Source organism: Macaca fascicularis, chromosome 9 (genome assembly GCF_037993035.2).
Source record: "Macaca fascicularis isolate 582-1 chromosome 9, T2T-MFA8v1.1".
Classification (NCBI taxonomy): Eukaryota; Metazoa; Chordata; class Mammalia; order Primates; family Cercopithecidae; genus Macaca; species Macaca fascicularis.
This window is the reverse complement of record NC_088383.1, coordinates 123,178,364-123,206,283: the sequence shown is the minus strand read 5'-3', so window position 1 is coordinate 123,206,283 and position 27,920 is coordinate 123,178,364. Positions and strand designations below refer to the sequence as shown.

Here is a 27,920-nt window from a genome sequence, read left to right as displayed (position 1 = left end):
TATGGGGATGATTGGAGAATGGCAGACTACAACTGAAATTAATTACTGAAGTTGTTTGAATTGAGGGAGGAAAGACAGACTTTGCAATGGCCTTACTGCTTGTAGCTAGCCAGCTTGGGTTAGCTGTCCTAGTCCTTTTTCTTTTTTCTCAAGGAAAGGCTTTTAAAGGAATTATTAGTGATAAAATTTGTGGTGTTAGTTATTCCACATCACAGAGGGTGTTCAAGCTTGTATGGGGTTTTGATTTAAAGTGGTTTTTAATTTTGATGTTTCAATTTCTTAGATGTAAAACGAAGATCAGGAGCAGATTTGAAGAATTACAAAGTGAATTGGTGCCAGTCAGCATGTCAGAGACAGACCACATAGCCTCTGCTTCCTCTGATAAAAATGTTGGGAAAACACGTGAATTAAAGGAAGACTCATGCAACTTGTTTTCTGGCGATGAAAGCAGCAAATTAGAAAATGAGTCCAAACTATTGTCATTAAACACTGATAAAACTTTATGTCAACCTAATGAGCATAATAATCGAATTGAAGCCCAGGAAAATTATATTCCAGATCATGGTGGAGGTGAGGATTCTTGTGCCAAAACAGACATAGGCCTAGAAAATTCTGAACAAACAGCTGATTTTCCTAGTGGAAATTTTGCTAAACAGATTTCAAAAACAAATGAAACAGAACAGAAAGTAACACAAATATTAGTGGAATTAAGGTCATCTACATTTCCAGAATCAGCTAATGAAAAGACTTATTCAGAAAGCCCCTATGATACAGACTGCACCAAGAAATTTATTTCAAAAATAAAGAGCGTTTCAGCATCAGAGGATTTGTTGGAAGAAATAGAATCTGAGCTCTTATCTACGGAGTTTGCAGAACATCGAGTACCAAATGGAATGAATAAGGGAGAACATGCATTAGTTCTGTTTGAAAAGTGTGTGCAAGATAAATATTTGCAGCAGGAACATATCATAAAAAAGTAAGTTTTTTATACCTTTAGGTTATTTTTTTTTCCCCACAGGGATTCGAGATAGAATTCTTTAAAGGAAAATATCATTTTGTCCATTTTTACTTCCACATTAGAATCATGCACATAGTAGTTGCACAATAAATGTATAGTTACTGAATGTGTGAGCAAATGTTGAGTTTTTCAAATATCTAATATGTTAAATAGTATAAATGTATTAACGTGCTAGAAATTTTTATAGACAACTCAAATTCACTTTTGAAAGAATGTAGAAGTATAATATTGTCAGAACTAAGAGAAACTCAAAAGGAAATGACAAGTCATAAAATTCCAAAACTTTTTCTTAGAATCTCCATTCTAAATTCATTGGTTTAAAAAATTAAAATTTAGAGAACAGAATAATTGTCATTCAGTAAATAATAATATATTTTTAGACTTCTTTTGGATTTGTGAACTTCTGTTTTCATGATAGTTTAAAATTTGCCATCTTAACCATTTTTATGTATACATTTCAGTAGTGTTATTATATACTCACACTGTTGGACAACCAGTCTGCAGAACTTTTTCACTTTGCAAACCTGAAACACTGTATTCGTTAAGCAACAACACTATTTCCACTTTCTCTTAGCCCCTGGCAACCACCGTTATACTTTCTGTTGCTGAGTTTGACTACTCATGATACCTCATGTAGGTGAAATCATATACTTGTCATTTCATGACTGGCTTATTTCACTTAGCCTCATTTATCCATGTTGTAACATGCCAGAATTTCATTTCTTTTTAAAGCTGAATAATATTCCATTGTATGTATATACCACATTTTGTTTATTCATCCATTAATGGACATCTGGGTTCCTTCAGCTTTTTGACTGTTGTTAATAATGCTACTGTGAACTTGGGTTTGCAAGTACTCCAAGGCCCTTCTTAATACTACCCCCTGCTATTGCTATTCATTACTGAAATACTATATTATATGAATAAACTATATGCTTTTGTACTTGAACCATCAGTGCTGCTGCTGTTCTTGCATTTTATAGGGTAACTTTCTCATTTTCCTGTAGTCTGTACCTATTCTTTTTTTTTTTTTTTGAGACGGAGTCTCACCCTGTTGCCCAGGCTGGAGTGCAGTGGCACGATCTTGGCTCACTGCAAGCTCCGCCTCCCGGGTTCCCGCCATTCTCCTGCCTCAGCCTCCCGAGTAGCTGGGACTACAGGCGCCCGCCACCGCGCCCGGCTAATTTTTTGTATTTTTAGTAGAGACGGGGTTTCACTGTGGTCTCGATCTCCTGACCTTGTGATCCGCCCACCTCGGCCTCCCAAAGTGCTGGGATTACAGGCTTGAGCCACCGCGCCCGGCCTGTACCTATTCTTTTAGACCTTCCTCTTGAGATTATCTCTGATGCCTCTTCCCACTTTACTTAGATCTAGACTCTTGCCACTTTCATTTATAAATTATAAATATATCTTATAAATTATAAGATGTTTTACATTTAATAATAATAGCGGTAAACGTGTATATGCTGATAATTATGTGCCTGGTATATTACATACATTAGTTCATGGATTCTTCACAAGAACTCTCTGTGACATGTATTATTATCCCCATTGTACAGGTGAGTTACCAGAAGCACAGAGAGATAAAAAGTAACTTGTTCAAGGCCATATGCTAACAAATGCGAAGTTAAAATCTAAGCTTTGTTAATGGGGCTTTAGAGCTTTTTAAAATACGGTTATTAGAAATGAGCCAGTTATAAGTTGTTAAGTGTATCTGAAAATACTAGAAATAGAGTAGAAAACTGGTTTCTCTTTTTTGCTTCATCCTGTCAGAACAGTGGCAGAACAAGTGAGTAGAATAATCATAATTCTGATGTCTGGTATTTGGAAGATACCCATTGGCATTTGCCAGCTCTGTTGTCTTGGCCAAGTCAGCCTCTTTGAGTGAAAGATTTTTTCACCTGAGAGTGACAGTACTTACCTGATGGAATTGTTTGTGGACATTAGGACATCACACAAATGTCAGGTGTTATTTTAAATCGAGGTTAATCTCTGGTTATACACATAATGTTTTAAATTCCAGATAAAATACTGTGTGATTCAGGTTAGCTCTAAAACAACTAGATTTTTTTCTTAACTTTTTCCTTCATCTAATTTTCTATGAAGAAAACTGCCTTTTACTTTCTTTGAAATTTTCATGAATCCATCTCTTTCTAGATATCTTTGTGTATACATCTATTCCCCCATTTTTGCCCCAGCTTTATTGAAATATAACTGATAAAAATTGTATATATTTAAAGAGTACAATGTGATGATTTGATATACATTGTGAAATGATTACCACAATCAAGTTAGTTAACACATCTGTCACATCACAGTTACCTTTGTGTGTGTAGTGAGAACATTTAAGATCTACTGTCTAAACAAATTTCAAGTGTACAATATGATGTTATTAACTGTTATCACCATGGAGTATATTAGATCCCCAGGACTTACTCATTTTATAACTGAAAAGTCTGTAGGCTTTGGCCAACATCTACCCTTTTCCCTCACCCCCTGTGCCCTCGCAAGCACCATTCTTCTCTTTATTTCTGTTCCTTGATTTTTGAACACATCAATATTACTGTCTAAGGTTTCAACCAAATTCTTTTTTTTTTTTTTTTTTTTTTTTTGAGGTGGAGGTGCGCTCTGTCATACAGGCTGGAGTGCAGTGGCGCCACCGCAGCTCACTGCAACCTCTGCCTCCTGGATTCAAGCAATTCTCCCACCTCAGGCTCCCAAGTAGCTGGGACTACAGGTGCCTACCACTACACCCAGCTAATTTTTGTATTTTTAGTAGAGACAGGGTTTCGCCATGTTGGCCAGGCTGGTCTCAAACTCCTGACCTCAAGTGATCTACCCGCCTCAGCCTCCCAAATTTCTGGGATTACAGGCGTGAGCCCCCGCGCCTGGCCCAAAATTGTTCTTTTTTTTTTTTTGAGATAGGGTCTTTCTCTCTCTCCCAAGCTGGAGTGTAGTGGGCGTGATCTCAGCTCACTGCAGCCTCGACCTCCTGTGCTCAATTTGTCCTCTCACCTCAGCATCCCAAGTAGCTGGGACTACAGGTGTGCATCACTATGCTCAGCTAATACTTTTGTGTTGTTTTTTTTTGTTGTTGTAGAGATGGGGTTTCATGATGTCGCCGAGGCTAGTCTGGAGCTCCAGAGCTCAAGTGATCCACCCACACTGGCCTCCCAGATTATAGGCATGCACCACTGTGACCAGCCCAAAATTCTTTTTTTTTTTTTTCTTTCAGACGGAGTCTCGCTCTGTTGCCAAGCTGGAGTGCAGTGGCAGATCTTGGCTCACTGCAACCTCCGCTTCCCAGGTTCAAGCGATTCTCCTGCCTCAGCCTCCCGAGTAGCTGGGACTACAGGCATGCGCTACCATACCCAGCTTATTTTTGTATTTTTAGTGGAGACGGGGTTTCACCATGTTTGCCAGGGTGGTCTCGATCTCTTGATCTCATGATCTGCCCGCCTCGGCCTCCCAAAGTGCTGGGATCAAAATTCTTAATTAAGAACAGTTGTTTGTATATAGCATATGCATTTGGCACATAAATAACAAATTGAGTATTCACTGCTCTTCACTTCCCCCTCCCTTTATTATTCGCTTGTGAACTATAGCCAGGACTCTTGTGTCTCAAGCAGTTTTGTGTAGCACAGTGAGTATGCCTCACATAAATGATCTAAGTTAAACCACTGTGTCATAAAAGGCTTGAATAAGCATGCATGTATTTGCCTTTTTTCCAAACATTTTTATGATTGTTTCCTCACTGTATTCCTAGGCTCAACTGTCACCTTTTCAGAGAAGCCTGTCTGGACTATTTATCTAAAATAGCAGCTCAAGTCACTCTCTGGCTTTTCGCTCTCCTTTATTTTTCTTAATAGGACTTAATCACCAGCTGACATTTTGTTATATATCTAGGGTCTATTTTTATTTTATCCCCTAGAATGAATGTAAGTTCCACCAGGGCAGGGGCTATTTGCTGACATATTTCCCACATAAAATAGATGCCGAGTAAGTACTTGTTGAGTTAATGAGTGATCTTCGAAGTGGAAGGTGGAAAGGCCTGGGGCTTTGGTGATATACCTGGATCCAAAACAAAATTCAGAGTTCAACTGCTTACTAGCTGTGTGACCTGGAACAAGTCTTAGGCTTCAGTTTTGTTTTGCTATTAATATTTTATTTTTAGAGACAAGGGTCTTATTCTGTTGCCCAGGCAGGAGTGCAGTGGAGCTCACTGCAGCCTGGAACTCCTGGAATCAAAGTGCCTCTCCTGGGACTCGTGGCGTGAGCCATCATGCCTAATTAGTTTTTTTTTATAATTTGTAAAACAGAAGTGATAGTAATAATTTCATAGACTTATTTTGAATACTAAATGAAATAATACACTTTTTTAAACTAAAAATAAATTTAACCAATAGCAAATGTGCAATAAGTGTCAGGTTACAGCTAAGGCCTCAAGTACTTGCTGTTAACTTTCTTAGGTATCTTAGCACTTTGCAGGCAGTTTTTGAGATTTTATTTCTATTTTTCTAGGGGAATTCAAGATGATATTTCTGCCTAGATTTTATTTTGCTGTTTTACGTTGACTGTACATTATAACTATTAGAATATCATTAAAATAGTTAAAATCTAAAGCAAGACTTTTCAGCTTTAGCAGTATGGCCCTTTGGGGCCAGATTCTTTGTTGGAGTTGTCTTGTGCATTGTAGGATGTTTTTAGCAGCATCCCTGGCCTCCATCCACTAGATGCCAGTAGCAGCCCCTACGCTTTATGACAACCAAAAATGTCTTCAGACAGATTTGCCTGGAAGGGCAAAATTGCCCGTCGTTGAGAACCACTTATTTGAAGAGTGTCAGTGCTGGCAGGATTGGTGCATAATTGAGATACCCGAAGGTATACATTTGGAAGAGTGTGCTTTTCATTCATCTGATTATATTTTGATTTGAAATATTCATATTTCTAGGGAAAAGTTAATAGCCTAATTAGCCAGAGAATCTTTTGCAAAGTGTTATGTTTCACTATAAAATGATTATTTAGGAATGTTAATTTATTAACATTATAATGAATAATTATAGATATCTATACCCTAATCTGTAAACAAATTATATTCCACATATTAGTTTATCTCCATTTTAAATTATGTTTTACATATACTGCCCTTTTTATATTTAGGTTAATTAAAGAAAATAAGAAGCATCAGGAGCTCTTCGTAGACATTTGTTCAGAAAAAGACAATTTAAGAGAAGAACTAAAAAAAAGAACAGAAACAGAGAAGCAGCATATGAACACAATTAAACAGGTAAAAAAGAAAAAAATCTTCAAAGACCATACTTCAATTAATAAAATAAATACATTCATGGCAACTGGTTGTGGCAGCTCTCGCCTGTAATCCTAACACTTTGGGAGGCCAAGGTGGGTGGATTACTTGAGCCCAGGAGTTTGAGACCAGCCTGGGCAACATGGTGAAACCCTGTCTCTACAAAAAACAAAAACAAAAACAAACCAGAAAATAAAACAAAAACAAAAACAAACCAGAAAATTAGCTGCATCTGGTGGCATGCGCCTGTAATCTCAGCTATTCAGGAGGCTGAGGTGGATGGACCACTTGAGCCTGGGAGATTGAGGCTACAGTGAGCTGAGATCGTGCCACTGTACTCCAGCCTGGGTGACAGAGTGAGACCTTGTCTCAAAAAAAAAAAAAAAACTTTCATATAAGTTGAAGTTCTATAAGGTAAATCATATTCTAAATGCAGAGAATTGCGTGGCATTTAAACCATTCTCTTTTACAAAGTAGGACTCATAGCCTGATGTATTTCCTTTTATGTAAGTTTATTCTTATATGTGTGACTGCTGTACTACATATAGTAGAACACATTCTGTTATGTTCAAAATAAGCAAAAAGACGATTTGAGTTGACAGTCAACTAGACTGTTTTTGCCAATAGGGAGGAAGCAATAGAAATATAAAAGTTTATGTCTGACATTAGGATGTTTTAAGTCTATATTTTGGTGTGGTTCCATTCTCAGTATTTTTAAAAACTATATTGTGAAGACTAGATTGCATCTGGCTTACTGGCTTTCCTAGCCTGTCCTTTTCTTTCTTTCTTTTTTTTTTTTTTACTTTTTATTTTTCTTTGAGACAGAGTTTTGCTCTCATCACCCAGGGTGGAATGCAATGGCACAATCTCGGCTCACTGCAATCTTTGACTCCTGGATTCAAGTGATTCTTCTGCCTCAGCCTCCCAAGTACCTGGGATTATAGACAGCCACCAACCACACCCAGCCAGTTTTTGTATTTTTATTAGAGACAGGGTTTCACCATGTTGGCCAGGCTGGTCTTGAACTCCTGACCTCAGGTGATCCACTTGCCTTAGCCTGGCCTCCCAAAGTACTGGGATTACAGGCATGAGCCACTGCCCCCGCCTCTTTCTAGTTTTTAAATGAACTCCTCTGATGCATGAATCAACAAAGTGAATATTCAGACTAATAGCAAAACTGAGCTGCTCTTTATTTTTGAGGTGCTTTTTCTTCTGTGAAAAGGATTAGAAGCATTCTAGCCTTAAAAGTATTTCATTTTGTCTCATCTTTCACAGAAAGTTATATAATGAAAATAACAGTAAACAATTGGTAAAACAAGTTTTCACTTGATGCGTGATTGGAAGGTGACTGTATTTGTAATATTGGATGTATTTAATCCTGATTTTGATGTGCTCTAGGGTCCCCACATATAAACCAAAGTTAGAATGGTAAAGTGTGAGGGAGCCTTAATAACAGGCTGAATCCGTATTTTGGTAGTCAGGTCACTCAATGACCAGAAACTTCAGACTGAACAGGTAGAATGGAACCAGAGCCCTTCCTTTCACGACCTTATTAGTGGGTTTTTTTTTTTTTTTCCAGAGAAAATTGGATTCACCTTTCTTTTGCTAGCATTTCAATAACTTTATACTTCTAAATAGAAAATCAGTATAACAGGCTTTTCTTCCTTAATTTTATCTCTAGATCTGCATTATCTAATATGGCATCCACCAGCTGCATATAGCTATTGAGCACTTCAAAGGTAGCTAGTCTAAATTGAGAAGTGCTGTAAGTGTAAAATACACATGTAACTTAGAAGAGTTAGTATAAAAATAAAACAGCTCATTTTTTTCACGTGGATTGATAATATTGGAATGATAATATTTTGGATATATTGGGTTTAATAAACTATTTCACCTGTTTCTTCTTTTTATTTTTTATTTTATTTTATTTTATTTTTGAGATGGGGTTTCGCTCTTGTTGCCCAGGCTGGGGTGCAATGGCGCGATCTTGGCTCACTGCAACCTCCATCTCCCAGGTTCAAGCGATTCTCCTGCCTCAGCCTCCTGAGTAGCTGGGATTACAGGTGCCTGCCACTACGCCTGGCTAATTTTTGTATTTTTAGTAGAGACCGAGTTTCACCATGTTAGCCAGGCAGTCTTGAACTCCTGACCTCAGGCGATCTGCCCATCTTGGCCTCCCAAAGTGCTGGGATTACAGGCATGAGCCACTGCACCCAGCAGTAAAAAGAATTTTACTTTTTAAAGTGTGACTACTAGAAAGTTTAAATTCCACATGTGGCTTGTACTTCTGTTGCTCAGTGTTGCTGTAGATAATTTTGTAATAAGGAAAATTAGTATATGTGTACGATAAAGTAAGATTTAGGTCTCTTTCAACAGGTTTATTGAGATATAATTAACTTTCCACACAGTTCACTTATTTTAAGTGTACAATTCAATGACTTTTACTTGTACAACCACCACAATTATAGAACATGCCATCACCCCAAAAAGAAATGCAGCACACATTAGTAGTCACTTCTCGTTTCCCTCCAACAGTACTCCCTCAACCCTGCCCTAGGGAACAAGTAATCTTTTGGTCTCTACGTATTTCCCTATTCTGGACATTTCATATAAAAGGAATTATATATTAAGTACCCCTTTTTATCTAGCTTGTTTTATTTAACATAGTGTTTTTAAGGTTTCATTCAAGTTGTAGCATGTATCAGTACTTCATTCTTTTTAATGATTGAATAGTAGTTCCTTATATAGATATTTGATGTTTTAATGTTTACCCCTTCATCAGTTGATGGACATTTGAGTTGTTTCTGCCATTTGACTATTATGAATAATGCCTCTGAACATTGATGTGCTAGTTTTTATGTGTACATATGCTTTCATTTCTCTCAGGTGTATACCTAGGAATGAATAGAATGAGTTGGGAAGTGTTCCTTTTTGGGGGAAGAGCAAAAATTTGTGAAGAATTGGTATTTATTCTTCTTTAATTGTTTTAAACAATTTTACCTGTGTAGCCACCTGGGCCTGAATTGTTCTTTGTGGGTAGGTTTTCGTTGTTGTTCTTTTTTGTTATTCTGATTCAATCTCTACTTGTTATAGGTCTATTCAGATCTTCTATTTCTTCTTGAGTCAGTTTTGGTAGTTTGTGTCTTCTAGGAATTGTTTATTTCGTCTCTAAGTTAAATTGTTCATAGTATTTATTCATTCAATTCTTTTTATTTCTATAAGGTCAGTAGTAATGTCCCTCTTTCGTTTTGATTCTAGTAATTTCAGTCATCTTTCTTTTTTCCTCAGTCATTCCAACTAAAGGTTTGTCAATTTTCATCTTTTCAGAGAACTAATTTTTGGTTTTGTTTGTTGTCTCCATTTTTCTTTTTCTTTTCTTTTCTTTTCTTTTTTTTTTTTTTTTTGAGACAGAGTCTGGCACTATCACCCAGGCTGGAGTGTGGTGTTACGATCTTGGTTCACTGCAGCCTCTACCTATAAGGCTCAAGTGATCCTCCCACCTCAGCCTCCTGAGTAGCTGCTGCTACAGGCATGCACTACCACATCTAGCTAATTTTTGTATTTTTTTGTGGAGACGGGTTTTCACTATATTGCCCAGGCTGGTCTTGAACTCGTGAGCTCAAGCGATCCACTGCCTCAGCCTCCCAAAGTGCTGAGATTACAAGCATGAGCCACTTCACCTGGGCTTGTCTCTGTTTTTCTTTTTTTTTTTTTTTTTTTTTTTTTTTTGAGACGGAGTCTCGCTCTGTCGCCCAGGCTGGAGTGCAGTGGCCAGATCTCAGCTCACTGCAAGCTCCGCCTCCCGGGTTCCCGCCATTCTCTTGCCTCAGCCTCCCGAGTAGCTGGGACCACAGGCGCCGCCACCTCGCCCGGCTAATTTTTTGTGTTTTTTTTTTTAGTAGAGACGGGGTTTCGCCGTGTTAGCCAGGATGGTCTCGATCTCCTGACCTTGTGATCCGCCCGTCTCGGCCTCCCAAAGTGCTGGGATTACAGGCTTGAGCCACCGCGCCCGGCCTTGTCTCTGTTTTTCTATTCTTCATTTCATTAATTTCCGTTCTAGTTTTTATTATTTTCTTCCTCCTCTTGGTATTCGGTTTAGTTTGCTCTTTTTCCAGTGTCTTAAGATGGAAGTTTAGGTTATTAGTTTGATATCCTTTCTTCTTTTTTTTTTTTTTTTTTTTTTTGAAACGGCATTTTACTCTTGTCACCCAGACTGGAGGGCAGTGGCGCGATCTCAACTCACTGCAACTTCGGCCTCCTGGGTTCAAGCAATTGTCTTGCCTCAGCCTCCCGAGTAGCTGGGATTACAGGCGCCCGCCACCGCACCCAGCTAATTTTTGTATTTTTGGTAGAGACGGGGTTTCACAATGTTGGCCAGGCTGGTCTCGAACTCCTGACCTCAGGTGATCCTCCTGTCTCTGCCTCCCAAAGTGCTGAGATTACAGGCATGAGCCACCGCACCTGGCCCCCCTTTCTTCTTTTTTAATATAGGTATTTATAGTTATAAATTTTCCTCTAAGCACTCATTTAGATGTGTCTCCTAAGTTGTGGTATATTATGTTTTCATTTTCATTAGTCATCTAGTACTTCCTAATTTCCCTTGCAATTTCTTCTGTGTTTATTTAGGGAGTATGTGTTTTAATTTTCACTAATTTGTGAATTTCCCAAATTTCTTTCTGTTACTGAGGTCTCATTTTATTCCATTATGGTAGGAGAACATACTCCATATGATTTTAATCATTTAAATTTATGGAAGTTTGTTTGTAACCTAGCGTATCCTCTGTCATGGAGAATATTCCATGTGCACTTGATGAAAGTGTATACACTGCTGTTCCTGGGTGGAGTGTTGTGTAGATGTATTAGATTCCATTGTTTTGTAGCGGTTAAGTCTCCTATTTCTGTGTTAATCGTCTGCCTAATTCTATTCGTTATTTGAAAGTAGGGTAGTGAAGTCTCCAACTATTGTTGACTTGTCTGTTTTCCCTTTTATTTCTGTTAGTTTTTGTCTCATGTATTTTGATGCTACATTCTTAGATGCATACACATTTATCTGTTAGATCTTTCTGATGGCTTGATCTTTTTTATTTTTATGAGCTATTCTTTATCTCTGGTAACAGTCTTAATTTTAGTCTGTTTTTTATGTAAGTATAGCCACTCTTCCTTCCTTATGATTGCTGTTTGCATTATGTATTTTTTCCACTCTTTTCAGTTTGTTTGCATTTTGAACCTAAAATGCCTTCTGTAGACAACATATAGTTGAATCTTGTTTTTTTAATTAAGTCTGTTAATTTCTGCCTTTTTACATGGTTATTAAATCTACTTTCATTTAATGTTATTATTGATGGTGGAATTTATGTCTGCCATATCGTTCGTTTTCCGTGTTTCAAGTCTTTTTTCTTCCCCTATTCCTCCTTCACTGCCTTCTTTTGCGTTAAGTGAATGTTGTCTAATATAACATTTACATTTCTTTCATGATATTTTCTCTATACGGTACATTAATTCTCCCTTATCTGAGGGGAATTTCTTCCAAGATCCTAAGTAGATGCATGAAATTGTCAATAGCACTGAACCCGATTGCCATTAATCAGAATATGTTTCTGTTTTTGTCTGCCCCTGACAAATCAATGCCCTTTTTATTTTCTTTTTTTTTTTTTTCAGAGACATGGTCTCATCACTCTGATGTCCAGGCTGGCGTACCATGGTGGGATCACAGCTCACTGTAGCCTCAAAATCCTGGGCTCTAGCAATCTTCCTGCCTCAGCCTCCTGAGTAGATGGGACTACAGGCATGCACCACCATGCCCAGCTAATTTTTAAAATTTTTTGTGGAGATTGGGTCTTGCTGTGTTGACTGTGCTGGTCTTGAACTCCTGACCTCAGGCAATTCCCCCTCCTCGGCTTTCCAAAGTGCTGGGATTACAGGCGTAAGCCACTGCCTGTCTCCTTTCCTGTCTTAACAAGGCGCTCATGCAGTGTGGCCATAACTTCTGAAGTTTGAGGTGTGACAGCAAAACTAGCATGAATTTCTTTTTTCTTCTTCACAGTTTCATGGATAGAAGATTCATTCTTACTGGAGATCTTAGCAACCTCAGCATATGATTTTTTTTCTTTCAAGTCACCATTTCACTTAAAATAAGCACTTTAAAGCCTCTCTTTGGCACTTGTGGATCGCCAGCATCACTATTCTTATACTCTGGGGCCACTAATATGTAAACTTACTTATTAATTAAGGGCTAAGTGTTGCTGCACACAAGCACTGCCATCCTGCCATAGTCAGTCTGGTAACTGAGATGGCTGCTAAGTGACTAACTGGCAGGTAGTATGTACAGTGCAGACATGCTGGACAAAGGGATGACTCAATCTGAGTGAGACGTAGTAAGACAGCACGAGATTTCATCCACACTACTCAGAATGTCATGCAATTAAAAACTTGTGAATTGTTTATTTCTGGAAGTTTTTATTTAATATTTTTGGACTGTGGTTGATTGAAGGTTGCTGAAACCATAGAAAGTGAAGCCACAGGTAAGGCGGGACTCTACTGTATTTCTTTGCGTTATTCCTTAGTGGATATTCTAGGGGTTGCCAGATACCTTAACTTAACGGAATCTCCAGATTTTTACTAAATGCCAATGAGATATAGAAGCATTGCTGAAAGTTTTTATTTCTATAGCTGAAGTATATTCATTGTATTCTTTATGTTTATTTACTTTGTTTATATTTATTTGCAGTATTCGTGGTCTGTTTGGTATAGCTATAAAAATAATTTGGATATAATTTTCTTTACAGTTAGAATCAAGAATAGAAGAACTTAATAAAGAAGTTAAAGCTTCCAAAGATAAACTAGTAGCTCAAGACATTACAGCTAAAAATGCAATTCAGCAATTACACAAAGAGATGGCCCAGCGGATGGAACAGGTATTTCTCACATCGTTGTCATTATTAACTTGATATTCTGGTGACTCTTGTTTGTTAAAATAAGCTGACACTGTTAGACTATTTTGGACCTCACTATTATATTAATACTAGGTAATTCTTTTATATAAAAATCATTAGGCCGGACTCGATGGCTCACGCCTATAATCCCAGCACTTTGGGAGGCTGAGGCGGGCAGATTGCCTGAGGTCAGGAGTTTGAGACCAGCCTGGCTAACATGGTGAAACCCCATCTCTACTAAAAATAAAAAAAAAGTTAGCGGGGCGTGGTGGCGCAAACTTATAGTCCCAGCTACTTGGGAGGCTGAGGCAGGAAAATCATTTGTACCTGGGAGGCGGAGGTTGTAGTGAGCCAAGGTTGCACCACTGCACTCCAGCCTGGGTGACAAAACAAGACTCTGTCTAAAAAAAAATAATAAAATAAGTCATTAGAAATTCTAAATCAATGTGTAAATACATACAGATGAATAAATTAAAGCATATGGAATAAAAAGTGAATTTTTTTTTAATCTCTATGTCTTTTTCCCCTGCCTGCAATCCTTTTATATCCCATTCCTTGTTCCATAGCTAATTATTGGTATTTTGGTTATGTATCTTACTACATATACATGTACAAGTCACACATGTTTATTTGTGCATGGTCATATACTTTTTCCCCCTGCTTGATTGGAATAATACTGTACATCTTTTTTGTAACCTTTTTTCCCATACTTAATATACCGTGGTAATCTTTTTGAGTTGGTATATATGATCTCAGAAGAGGTCATTTTAAGCAGTGCTTTTTTATTATTACTTGCCTGAACTCTATGGATGACATCTTTGTTCTCTTCATTTTTGTATCCACAAAACGTAGCACAGTATCTGACCAACAATTAGTCCTCACAATGATTTGAATCTGAAAGGGTTAACTCACACTTTCATTATTTGACTGTGGTGGATCCCACCCTTTCTACCCTGAAGCTGCTACTATAGATGGCATTCTGGAAGGACTTTAGGAAACACATTATCCTCAGCCTTTATTTGGATGATTCTTTAAAACATGCTGACCCCTTGCATTAGAAATGTTATGTTTAAATCTCCTACTATCAGTTCTGAACCCTTTTGTACTAATTGAAGGGAAATAAAGAGCCGAAGAGCTTTAGAAGTAACTGGTTTTAGCGGGCCCAAACATAGCCAGCCAATCATTAGAATCACCTGGTGAGCTTCCTTTCCTTCTTCCTTTCCTTTTCCTTTTCCTTTTGCCCTTGCCCTTGCCCTTGCCCTTCCCCTCCTTCCTTCCTTCCTTCCTTCCTTCCTTCCTTCCTTCCTTCCTTCCTTCCTTCCTTCCTTCCTTCCTTCCTTCCTAAAACTCTCTGAAGCTTAATATTTAAAATAAAATAGTAGTTGGTGTACATGGTAACAATTCAAACATTTGAAAAAGTCTTCTTCCAAACATTTTACCCCCTTCCTAAAGGTAACCACTGATGCCAAAATTGTGTATCCTTCCAAAATTGTTTGTTGGATAGACACTTGTATATTTTTCTTTTTTCCTTCCCTGCCTTTTAAAAAACAAATGGCAGTATACTACATTCACTACTATGTATGTTTTCTCCTTGATGATGAAGAGTGTAGGTGATGCTAATAATAGTAGCTGATATACTGAATTTTAGCTGTATGCAAAGCCATGTTCAAAATACTTTACAAGTGTTAACTTGTTTGATCTTCACAACAACCGTAAGAAGTAGATATTATTAAAGTAGATTTTGGAAAACTGATTTATTTAATTATTAATAGATCTGCCTCATTCCTGTTTTCTCCTAACTTTTCCTCCCAACTTTTTGAGAATTTTCAAGCATATAGAAAAGGTGAAAGATTAGTGAAATGAACACCTGTTTATCTTTCACCTGTTGTCACTAAACCTAGTAAGTTTTGTTTAAAAATAGATTCCCATATGTGTTTACCCATGTTCATGTGCACACACACATTCACCCGCTGTTTAGTTTCCAGATTGAGGTTTCCTCATTTCTTTCCTGTTTTTTTTTTTTGTTTTTTTTTTTTTTTAATGAGACGGAGTCTCACTCTGTCACCTAGACTGGAGTCCAGTGGCGCAATCTCAGCTCACCGCAACCTCCACCTCCCGGGTTCACGCCATTCTCCTGCCTCAGCCTCCCGAGTAGCTGGGACCACAGGCACCCGCCACCACACCTGGCTAATTTTTTGTATTTTTAGTAGAGATGGGGTTTCACCATGTTAAGCAGTATGGTCTTGATCTCCTGACCTCGTGATCCACCTGCCTTGGCCTCCCAAAGTGGTGGGATTACAGGTGTGAGCCACCGTGCCCGGCCAAGGTTTCCTCATTTCATAGACCAGATAGGTAGAATGTATTTGAACCCTGCTTACAAGAGGGTGTAGCTGTATTATAAATTCTCAGGGACTTGATAACATTTCCCCCACCCACATCTCCCATGGCCTGATATTGGTAAATATCACAGGGCAGTGAAGGTTTTATAGCCGTAGTATACCATTCTGGATTTCTACTTTGTCTTAGATCTTTTAGCCCTGGAAATTTCCCATACTTTCTTGTGAGCTCAACTATATATTAAAAGATATTTGTTATTTTTCATCTAAAATTTTTGGTATTTATGAGGAGGGTTTATCATAAGCCATACTTGTAGAAGCTACACTTCGTATACTTTGTGTTTATTTTATCTGTTGGTTATCTTACTCATGTTTTACTTATCTTTATCCAAGTCAATGATAATCATCTTACTTATAGTGGGTAAATCCAAATACCTTAATTGGCCTGTCTTCCTTTATCTGTGCCATAAATGAACTTTCTATAATAGCTTAAATAGCAGTTATTGTATTGTCTTGTTTAATACTCCCGATAATGCTGTGAGGTAGGTGCTGCCATTAGCAGAATGGGGCAGGATCCAGGAGTGTGAACTTTTAACAAGCACCCCAGGTTATTCCTTTGCAGTTGATCTATGGATGACCCCACGAGTAACAGAGCTATTATCTGGGGCACCATTCCTTGCTATAGTAAAGACTCTCATAATGTTTTCTGTTTATTTTTTTTTTTGAGACAGGGTCTTTCGCCCAGCCTGGAGTGCAATGGTGCAATCATGGCTAACTCCTGCCTCAACCTCCCGGGCTCAAGAGACCTCCTCCTTTAGCCCTCCTGAATATCTGGGACTACAGGTGCACACCACCATGCCCAGCTAATTTTTTGGTTTTTTGTAGATACGGGGTTTTGCCATGTTGTCCAGGCTGGTCTCGAACTCCTGGGCTCAAGCGATCTGCTCACCTCAGCCTCCGAAAGGGCTGGGATTACAGGCATGACCCCTTGCACCCAGCCAAGACCCTCATAATATTTCACCTTATCTATTACAATTATCTGTTTTCGATTATTTTCTGCCCCCCATCTCTCAACTTCAGAGCAGCTCCCGTGCTGCTACCAGTTATCTTACTGAAACACACATTTTAATTAGAGCTTCTGATTCATCAATTCTTCTTTGGCTTTACGTTGACTATGGAATAAAACCTCAACTGATTACCATGATTACCATGACAGAAGTAGTTCTTCCTTTCAGGATCTAATCTACACTTCTTTTTGTTTTCATAACTGCTTCCTTCCCACTCCAGCCAACATACCAAATTTAAGCCCTATAAAATAACTTGATATCCCCTAAATGTGTCATGCTGTTTTATACTTTTAGGTGTTTGCACATGATATTCACTCTATTTTTAATTCCTTTCCTTGATTCACCCTTTATATTCTATTGAATTCTGCTTAGCCTTTAATACCTAGCTCAAGTATAGCATCTTTTACCCTTCCTGCCAACTCCTCCCAGGGAATGTAAGTATTTTCGTGTTTTGAAGGACTTTGTACCTTCATTTACTATAATTTTTCATATTATATTATAATGTTTGTTTATATGTCTTTCTCTCTAGATGGTGAGGTCTTTCAGAGGCCACAACTGCTACTTTGTTTCCAATAGCCGATACATTATCTGAATATTAAATTATTATGAAACCAGACTTCTCTTAAAGTTGATAATGAACTATTGACTTTTTCTAAGTACAGATACTCAGTTGTCTAAAAATCTAATTCTGTTGGCCAAGTCCAGCATAATTTTCTCAGTCCTTGTCTACAAGCACATTGTTACATCCTCAGGGGCCTATCATATCCCTAATTCAATGTCTTTCTTAAGCTGAAGATTAGTGGACTATTTCGATAGAAACAAATCCCAATTGGGAGATTTTTAAAGTACTTATATGTATATGTATAGCATTCTCAGTGTTGACTAGATGTGTTTATCGGCAGTGCCAGAACTTTATGAAACATTTTTGTCAGCCATTTTTCATCAAAGCATAGAAGCTTTTCCTACATTCTGCTAACTTTAATAATTACCTTCTTCAATTCAGTTGCATTATCAGTGTGTATTTACCACAAAAGATATTGAAAATTCCTAAAATTTGAAGTTCTATCTTTTGTAAAATAAATGTGTGCTTCACCATATTTGCAAACCATGAGTTTACTTCAAAGAAGGCCTATTTGTAGAAGTTTTCATTCTGTGAAATTTCAGAATATGGAGTTCCAGTTCATACTAAGAGACAATTTTTAAATGAGTATATAATTTTCATACTTAATCCAATTAGGTGTTTCTTATTAAGTGTAAAATGCTTCAGAAAGCTTTTCATAAATAGGAAATTAAATGGTCATTTGTTAGCATATGGCTACTTTAATTTTCGAAAGATAGTTAAGATTTTAGAAATTGTCAGCTGTACAGTCAGGGTCCTGGCAGAAAACAGATGGCACACTTAAACTGGTGATGAAGATAACTTAATAAAAAGACTCTTTGTCAAGGTGTGAACAGGATTTAGGGAGCCCAAAAAGGGAAGATGCAGAATTTCAGGGCTGCTGGACAGGGAGCAGGTATTACACCCCAGAGGGTAGTTGTATAGAGAGGGCACCTGACAAGAGGAATGGCTATCAGCCAACCTGTGGGAACTCTGGAGGAGCCAGATCTCACTCTGCCTACATTCCCAAGCTTCTGCCTACTGCCTTCTGTTGGCTGAACCCAACTGGAAGTTTGAGGTCAAGAGAGCTCATTGATAGGGTTCATGATGTCATGTTCCTGGGACACCACGTGGAATAAAAAAAAAGTGGGAAAGGGGATCTGGAGGAGTACATGAAAAATAGCAACCATATTAGCCAAAGTAAAAGGAACAGGAAAGGGTAAAGGCAAATGCTAGGGATATTGTACAATTTTTCTATAATTTTGAATTTTTTCTTTCATTTTAAAATTTCATGGCACAAGTCCTGGGAATGTTGTGCAAAAAAAAAAAAAAAATTCATTGGTAATATAAGAGACAAATACCATGTATTTCGATACATTTCCATTTGGAAAATTACTTTTCATTAATGCTAAGTAATATTTTTTTTTGAAGGCCAACAAGAAATGTGAAGAGGCACGCCAAGAAAAAGAAGCAATGGTAATGAAGTATGTAAGAGGTGAAAAGGAATCTTTAGACCTTCGAAAGGAAAAAGAGACACTTGAGAAAAAACTTAGAGATGCAAATAAGGAACTTGAGAAAAACACTAACAAAATTAAGCAGCTTTCTCAGGAGAAAGGACGGTTGCACCAGCTGTATGAAACTAAGGTATAATTTGCGCCATTTGAAATATGTTGACCTTACTTGAAATTTGTTCTCTTTGCTTTTCCGTATTTAATCAAATAATCATAATTTAACATGGTTAACACTCAAATGTAAAGTTGTTTTTATTAGTTTAGCTTCTAAAACCATGAATATTTTAGTAATTCAAGTGTTTTATTACTTGTCTGCAGAGAAAAAGTTTGCTAGGGAAAAGATGAAGTGTTGGCACAGGTTTATTAGATAACTTTTTCTTGAGCTTTCTAAAAACTTTCTTTTAAAATCTGTATGTTGGAGAAATTTGTTTGCTTCTCAAGGGAATATTATATTTTGGTTAAATACGTATATAGTAGTGTCAAATGTGAATAGTTTTAGAGCCAGAAGTATAATTTTTATATAATCTTAATGTAACACCACCATAGAAGAGAATTTATGTTTTTCTTACGAAAAACATGTCTTTCTTAGATACTGTCTAAAGAGATTTTGTTACTGAGCCACCTATTCAGAACCCTTCCTGTTAACTAGCAGCCTCTCAACGGTCATATTTCCAGTGCATTAGCATTTTTCAATGATAAATGTTATTTTTTTATTCATTAGCTTTTAGTTCAGGAACATTGTCATCGTCCTCAGGAATTCTGACAAAACCAATTTAGTTCATATTTCACATTAATGCCAGCCAGTTAAGAATCATAAAGGTATGTTGTGTTGACAACACATCCAGTTGGTTAAAATGTAAATGTTAAACATCTTTGTTTCTATTAATTGGATTTAGGATTTTACTACCCTCTCATCATTTGGACTTTAAATCAGTTTTATAGTCTGTGGGCCATAGTGTGCCACCCCTTGATTATAGTATTACTGGACTGATTACGTTGGGGAGATATAAAAGATAAACACATAATTAATTGATTCTATAAATGCAAATATATGACCTAGTGATATTATTTTAGGAAGGTGAAACGACTAGACTCATCAGAGAAATAGACAAATTAAAGGAAGACATTAACTCTCACGTCATCAAAGTAAAGTGGGCACAAAACAAATTAAAAGCTGAAATGGATTCACATAAGGTACGTACTGTAATACAATGGAATAATGATTAGAGTGAGCTTTAAGAGCAAATGCAGTAACAGTTAATGAGGTATGAAGCTTTGTTTAGTGACCCTTGCAAGTTAGTTTGGACCTGAATATTTGGTGATTATGAAAAAGAAATGTCCTCACATTATTTACATATTATATGGGGTGGAATGTTAAATTTTACTATCCATAGTTTACAACACCCAAATTTGCCCTGTTCTTTAAGCATTTTTTGATACGCAAAATTTAAATAACATTGTGAGAAATTGGACGGGGGAGAACGTGTGTGAATTTTCAAATTTGAATGTAAATTCTAGAAATTTTTAAAAATCAATGATGCTCAGATTTTATACTCAAAAAATATAAATTCTTATTTAAATATAAAGATTTTAAGAGTAAGTTGCCTCAACTTTTTATAAATATAATTTCATTGGTATTATGCCTAGTGAATATAATTTTATTAAAAAGCTAATATAAGTAATTATAAAGGCTGATACCTGATACCATAATTTTAAGCACTCACTGAGCTGATATTAGAGGTAATAAAAATCTGAAGATGATAGAATGTGAAGTAAAAGAACAACTCTGAATTGTGACTTAAGAAGTTTATGGAAATATCAGTTTCCAGGTTTTCACAAACAGGATTAATGATAATGGTTAAAATCATGATCGTGGATTACCTCATTAAATAGTTCTAAATCAGTAGAACTGTTAATAACCTTTGGTTATATTGTATTCTCTGATACAGCATTATCAGAGAAAACCGTAGGAGGAATAATCTCTGTTGACAGTGGTCAAAGGTAGATTAGAGAATAGTGGATTTCCCTCACGTCTGAAGCTGACCTACTAATCAGCACATGTGTGTGAGGAAACTACCAAGGCAGAGAAAGAATTTTCAGAAAGGAGGAGGATGACAGTCTCTGGAGCACAACACAGCTAAGCCATTTAAATTTTCCCTTTGAGTTACAGAATGAGGAATTGGAATTCCAAATTCATAAAAACAGTAATGATTCTCAACTGCCTGAGTTGCTTCAAGATCAGAACATAATACTTGGTCATATCTGATATCTGTGGTACTTTCCTCATCTTCATCTAGAGTGCTAAGAGACAGGATCCTGAAACCTGTTAGAATACTAGCACTGAGGAACACAAGAACTGTTAAAGATGTATGTAAGAGATTCTTAATGGCAGTTTTGAGCTCAGATGAAACCAGATACTCTGTAAATAGGTTAGAGAAGTGGTTTAAGGCTGACTTCTGTAAGGTTACATGGTGCAGATTGCTAGAAAATGAGCAAGCATATATTGACTTGGTATGTAGAAATTCACTAGTTCTTTTTAACTAAAGGCATTTATTAACCAGCAAGCTTTGTGCATAACACTGTGTTAGATAACTTGGAGGCTATAAAAGCCTTAGGAGACACAGTCATTACTTCGAAAGAGTGCCCAAGATGGGCTCCTGGTTACTTGTTTTAGGTATTTACCTATTGGATGTTGGAAGGAGTCCCTGGATCAAAGGATACAAGATTTAATAATCATGTGGTTAGTATAGTCTACCTCTTGAGATGCATGCAAGAGACACGAGACACTTAGTAAATTTTTCTTGAGGCACCCTTTCTAGTTTCTGATTCCTGTCCACCAAGTCTTAGGTACTAATAATACTGCAGTCTTGTTGGTTACTGGATCCATTGTGATCAGTAGCTTCTGGTCAGACCCCCATTGCATATTCCCAGAACTTAAGAGTAGGTGGACTGGCTACCCAGATCATCAGAGTACCCAAGAGAAACAATTTGTTTCCTTCCCTAAACTCCTTTAGGATATAACTGAAAATGTGTTTTTAACACCTAGCCTCTAAAAACAGAAGCCTTTTATTTTGAGTACAGTGAATAAAGATGAGTTTCCCCCAGTGTACGTCATCTACTTGTTTACCTACCTGGTTGCTACTTATTCACCTACCTGATATCAGGATAAAGTAACCTCACTTGAACTATTGTTCAGTAGTTCAGTGGAGATTGAACAATAGTTCAAGTGAGATTATCTTATCCTGATATCAGGATAAGCCTGCTAGCAATAGATGTGGCTGTGGTTCTTTGGCTACTGTGGTTTGGCTATGCTGGGTGCTTGCCAGATGTTACTGCTTCAGAGAAAGCTAGAAGAATAGTCTTGGACCCAGCAGGAGGCTGTAGATGGTAATATTTTACAGGCCTACTGTGTGACAGGGGCTTGGTATATTTTATAATATGTTCTGTACACTAGGTCACCCGAAGTAAGACGGTTGCTTAATAAGCTCTTCTCCCGAGGCTGTTGAGGCTGTCTGTCGTGTTGTCACTGATAGTGTCATTCTTAAATGGTTTGTTTACTCGGAAGGCCCACTCATTAGAAACTAGAGCGGTCTTCCTATTTGCTTTGCCATTTTATCTCAATAAAACTATTCTGTGTCTGTTCTATAACTCTACTGTTCTATAATTGTATTCTATTGACTATATTGCATTATGGAATAACAAGATCCAGGTTTACCCTTCTACCTTAAAAAACAAAAGACAAAATATATGAAATGAAGGCTTTCAGACTTGAGACAACAGGCAGCACAGGACAGTGATCTCTGAGCGAAGGGAAACAAATGAGGTATTCCTGGAGAGTTCCAGTCTGCAGAACAAAGAGAAGAACCTAAACAGCATAGCAGTCTACCTGAATTGAGGAGACAGAGTTCAAAATATGGGGAACGAAGGCAGAGTCCCAGAAAAGAGAAAAATACAATCTGCAGTGAGTTCCCTTCAAGTCTTCAACTGACTACTGATCAGTACGTGTGCGAGAGTGTGTGTGTGTGTGTGTGTGTGTGTGTGTGTGTAGAAAGGAAACTACAGAGGAGGCGAAAGAAATAGGGTCAACAATCCCTAGAGCTCCCACAAGGCTAGGAAATTGTTCATGTTTCCATCAGCCAAAGAGAAATGACCTCTCAACACACATCAGGCAGGGCTGCATCGGGCAGCCCCCAGAAGATAATTGCTTTAGTTGTGAGGATGAATTTGCCTTACATTAAGTCTGTTATAGATCTGCCTTAACAAAACTTTAAAAGCAAGCTTCAAATAAATTGTTTCAAGTAAATGTACTATGTCCCAAAACAAAGGCCCAAAATATTTAAATGACTACAGAGAATTCTGGCACCTAAAAGCGTAAAATTTACTCTGTTTGGCATCCAATCAAAAATTACCAGGCATGCAGAGAGGCAGGAAAATGGAGCCCATCATGAGAAGAAAGGAAAACTAGATCAGTAGGAACAGATCCAGGTGCAGTGTCTCATACCTGTAATTCTAGCACTTTGGGAGGCTGAGGTGGGAGGATTGCTTGAGGCCAGGAGTTTGAGACCAGTCTGGGCAACATAGCGAGGTCCCCATCTCTACAAAAAGAACTTTAAAAATTAGTCAGGTGTGGTACATACCTGTAGTACTAGCCACTTGGGAGGCTGAGATGGAAGGATCACTTGAGCCCAGGAGTTAAAGCTATGATCATGGCACTGCAGTCCAGCCTGGGCAACAGAGCAAGATCCTGTCCTGTGTCAAAAAAAAAAAAAAAAAAGATTCAGAAATGACACAAATAATAGAATTAGTAGACAATGAGACAATGATGTTAAAGCAGCTATTATAAATACATTCCATATGTTCAAGGAGATAGACAAAAGCATGAGTATGATACAGAGAGACACGAAAGAGAAAAAAACAGATTGACATAATGTCTGAGATGAAAAATACATTGGATGGAATTAACAGCAAATTAGAAACTGCAGAGAACAAGATTAGTGTACTTGAAAACATAAAAGTAGAAAACTATATGCTAGTGACTCCCAGATTTACAACTTCTACCCAGAACTCCAGATTCATATATTAGTTGCTTATTTGACATCTGACATCTTGGATGACTTAAGGCATCTTAAACTTAACATGTCTGAAATTGAACTAATAATGTACCTTTTTCTCCTTTGCTTTCCTGTGTCAATAAATGACAATCCATTCATCTAATTGCTCAGGCTAAAAGCCTTGGATTTTTCCTTAATTTCTCAGTTAGCAAATCCAGTCCTTCAGCAGATCTTCCTGCTCATGTCTTTTGAGTCTGTACTCACCTAGCACCTTCTCAATGATAGTTTCCCTAGGAATTCTATCTAAACTTTCATCTATCCAAACTTTCATTCAATCCAAACTTTCTCATGTCCTTGCTTTATTTTTATTCCTTAGCACTTGCCACTAATGTATTTTACTTACGTATTGTATTTAGTGTCTCCATTACTAGAATATGAGCTTCATGAAGGTGAGATTATGTTTGTTTTCTTTTACAGCTATGTCCCTTGAGCATAGAACAATGCCTGGTGCATAGATGCGCCAGTGAACACTGAATGAATGAATAAGTGAAACACAATCAATACCTTAACCAAAACATTTAATGTGATTCTCACTTTTCCCTTACTCATTTACTTAATATTTATTTGGCGTACAGGAATTTCTCAATTGCTATTTTTTGAGTGAATGAAGTGCTTACTATGTGCCAGGCTCTTTTTAGTTATTAATGGTATAGTAGTAGAAAAATATATATGAAGTTCTTTTTCTCTCTCTTTTTCTCCCTCTCTGTCCATTGAGTCTAGTATTTTAAAAAGTCAGCATTTGAAAAAGTAAATAATTGCTTATATTTTAAAAGTGGTACTACCTTTTAATACAAGTCAAATTATTAAAAACTAGCAACTGAAAATATATAACTTTCAGTACTTATATGGTAAATTTTTTTTTTTAATGACATGTAAGAAGCAATTTATTTTTGTTTTTCTTTTTTCTTTTCCTTTTTTTTTTTTTTTTTCTTTTTTTGAGATGGAACCTTGCTCTGTCACCCAGGCTGGAGTACAGTGGCACGATCTTGGCTCACTGCAACCTCTGCCTCCTGGGGTCAAGTGATTCTCCTGCCTCTGCCTCCTGAGTAGCTGGGATTGTAGGCGTGTACTACCACACCTGGCTAATTTTTGTATTTTTAGTAGAGACTGGGTTTTGCTATGTTGGCAAGGCTGGTCTTGAACTCCTGACCTCAGGTGATCCGTCTGCCTCAGCCTCCCAAAGTGCTGGGATTACAGACATGAGCCACTGCACCCGGCCTATTAATGCAATTCAGATGGTTCAAGAGATGCAGGGAAAGGCATTCCATGTAGAGGAACAGCAGGAAAAAAAGGAACAAAGGGAGATGAGTATTGGGTATTTGGGGGTGCCCAGCCTAACTAGAGGCTTATATTAGATATTCCTTTATTAATTCAACAGATACTTGTCGAACAATTAATATGTGACAAGTACCGAGTTAGTTGCTATTGAGAAGCTATATGCTGTATTAGGGGAACATACAAGCTATAGTATAATGTATTGATCATTAGAATCCAGGGAATGCCTAAATTATATCTGTGGAAAAGCAGAGTGAGCAGCATCTGCCTTTTTCTGAAGGGAAGCTACTGAGAGGAGATGATACCTAAAGTCCCATTTGAAATCCACATGATAACCAAAATCATGGATCGGTCTGCTGAGGGAGAATTATGAAGAAAGAGGTGTATGGCCAGGTTGTATCTTGGAAAATCACCACAGGAAGTAAAAGCCAGTCAGGGAACAATGAAGAGGGCAGAAAGAGAAGGAGAATATTGTCTTGTAATGGAAACAGAGGAAGGATATTGAAAGAGTCAGGGGTGGTCAGAACTGGAGCAAGTTAAGTAAAGAATAACAAGAAGAAGTAGTAATTGGATTTAATAAGGGTAGCCCCTGAAAACTTTCAGAGTTGCCATCTTAGGAGAATGATTAGGAACAGAAACCAGATTGCAGCATCAGTCTATAAAACGACAGTTTTACTTTAGGAGGCTGAGACGGGTGGATCACCTGAGGTCAGGAGTTTGAGACCATCCTGGCCAACACGGCAAAAACCCATCTCTACTAAAAATACAAAAATTAGCTGGGTGTGGTGGCACACACCTGTAATCCCAGCTACTTGGGAGGCTGAGGCAGGAGAATCACTTGAACCCAGGAGGTGGAGGTTGCAGTGAGCTGACATCGTACCACTGTAGTCCAACCTGAGTGACGGAATGAGACTCTGTCTCAAAAAAAAAAGACAGTTTTTATGTTTTGTTTTGTTTTTTGAGACAAGGTCTGACTCTGTTTCCCAGGCTGGAGTGCAGTGGTGTGATCTTGGCTCACTGCAGCCTCTGCCTCCCTGCAATCTTTGCCTCCCGGATTCAAATGATTCTCCTGCCTCAGCCTCCCAAGCTGAGTAGCTGGGATTACAGGTGCCCACCACCATGCCTGGCTAATTGTGTTTTTGTTTGTTTGTTTGTTTGTTTGTTTGTTTGTTTTTGAGACCAAGTTTCACTCTTGTTGCCCAGGCTGGAGTGCAGTGGTGCAATTTCGGCTCACCGCAGCCTCCGCCTCCCAGGTTCAAGCAGTTCTCCTGCTTCAGCCTTCCTGAGTATCTGGCATTACAGGCATGTGCCACCACACCCTGCTAATTTTGTATTTTTAGTAGAGATGGGGTTTCTCCATTTTGGTCAGGCTGGTCTCGAACTCCCAACCTCAGATGATCTGCCTGCCTCAGCCTCCCAATGTGCTGGGATTACAGGCGTGAGCCACCGCACCTGGCCAAGTTTTTTATTTTTAGTAAAGACAGGGTTTCACCATGTTGGCCAGGCTGGTCTCAAGCTCCTGACCTCAGGTGATCCACCTGCCTCAACCTCCCAAAGTTCTGGAATTATAGGCATGAGCCACCTTACCCAGCCAAGACAGTTATAAATAGATACCACAGCTGTAAACCAAAGAATTGTCTTTGATGTGTGTGTACAAATAACTTTTTAACACTTTGCTCATCTTATCAGGTTAGTAACTTCTAGTAATTTGTGCCAAAAACTGTCAAATTTAACTGTATTTAATGGCTATTAGTTAACTATACAAAACATTTTAATTTTTTGTCAGAAACATAAAATACTATTGCTAGAATAATAAACGGCCGCTCAGTGACAGTGCTAGGACAAGAACCTTCTTACTTGCCGAACACTTCTTACCATTCATCACATTGCTGTACTCAACTTTGTCTCTGTCTTTTGTCAATGCAGGAAACCAAAGATAAACTCAAAGAAACAACAACAAAATTAACACAAGCAAAGGAAGAAGCAGATCAGATACGAAAAAACTGTCAGGATATGATAAAAACATATCAGGTATGCATAACTTTTAAAATAGATTAGTATCAAATTTTAGCAAATATCAGTTATATCTTTTTTTTTTTTTTTTTTTAAGTTGGATTCTCACTCTGTCACCTGGGCTCGAGTTCAATGGCATGGTCTCGGCTCACTGCAGCCTCTGCCTCCCAAGTTCAAGTGATTCTCCTGCCCCAGCCTCCCGAGTAGCTGGAATTACAAGTGCCTGCCACCACACCTGGCTAAATTTTTATTTTTAGTAGAGAGGGGGTTTCACTGTGTTGGCCAGGCTGGTCTTGACCTCCTGACTTCGTGAGTCACCTGCCTCGGTCTCCCAGAGTGCTGGGATTACAGGCATGAACCACTGCGCCCAGCCAGTTCTCTTGTTTCGTTAAATTTCCATATGTGCAGTATTCTACTTCTGCATATAGAATGTACTTTGTTGGGCAGGCAGTTAAATAAAATGCAGGTTATTTCCAATGTTAAAGTACCTGCAGCTTCAATGGATTTTATAAGAGAAGTTTTCCAACAAATAAAAACCCTAGAAAATGTCAGAAGAATGAAGAGTGCAAGGAAATGTATAGTTTACAAAAATAACTACTCTACTATGTTACATGTTTTAATGTACTATTCTTGTTTATGCAAAATTGACATATTTAAAATCTTTCAATGCAGTCTTCGATTTTACGTATACTATGTATTTTACAATTAGTGAACTTAATTGCAATGCTTTCTTTTCAAAGTATAAAACTTTAAC

The 27,920-nt window shown here is 37.8% G+C and overlaps 1 protein-coding gene across 4 annotated transcripts in view; it reads left to right on the top strand.

Moving 5' to 3' along the window:
• Window positions 1–27,920, top strand: part of CCDC186 (coiled-coil domain containing 186) — a 54,552-nt gene that overhangs the window by 10,617 nt on the left and 16,015 nt on the right. For 2 of the 4 annotated variants that reach the window (XM_045361580.2, XM_045361582.2), the window contains 6 exons: window positions 284–976; window positions 6,179–6,305; window positions 13,109–13,237; window positions 18,688–18,900; window positions 19,842–19,961; window positions 27,080–27,184. In XM_045361580.2, the coding sequence (XP_045217515.2) occupies window positions 345–976; window positions 6,179–6,305; window positions 13,109–13,237; window positions 18,688–18,900; window positions 19,842–19,961; window positions 27,080–27,184 (1,326 nt within the window). In that variant the 5' untranslated portion in view covers window positions 284–344. The remainder of the gene's footprint in view (window positions 1–283; window positions 977–6,178; window positions 6,306–13,108; window positions 13,238–18,687; window positions 18,901–19,841; window positions 19,962–27,079; window positions 27,185–27,920) is intronic. The other 2 variants (XM_045361583.3, XM_074002772.1) reach the window with 1 other exon arrangement.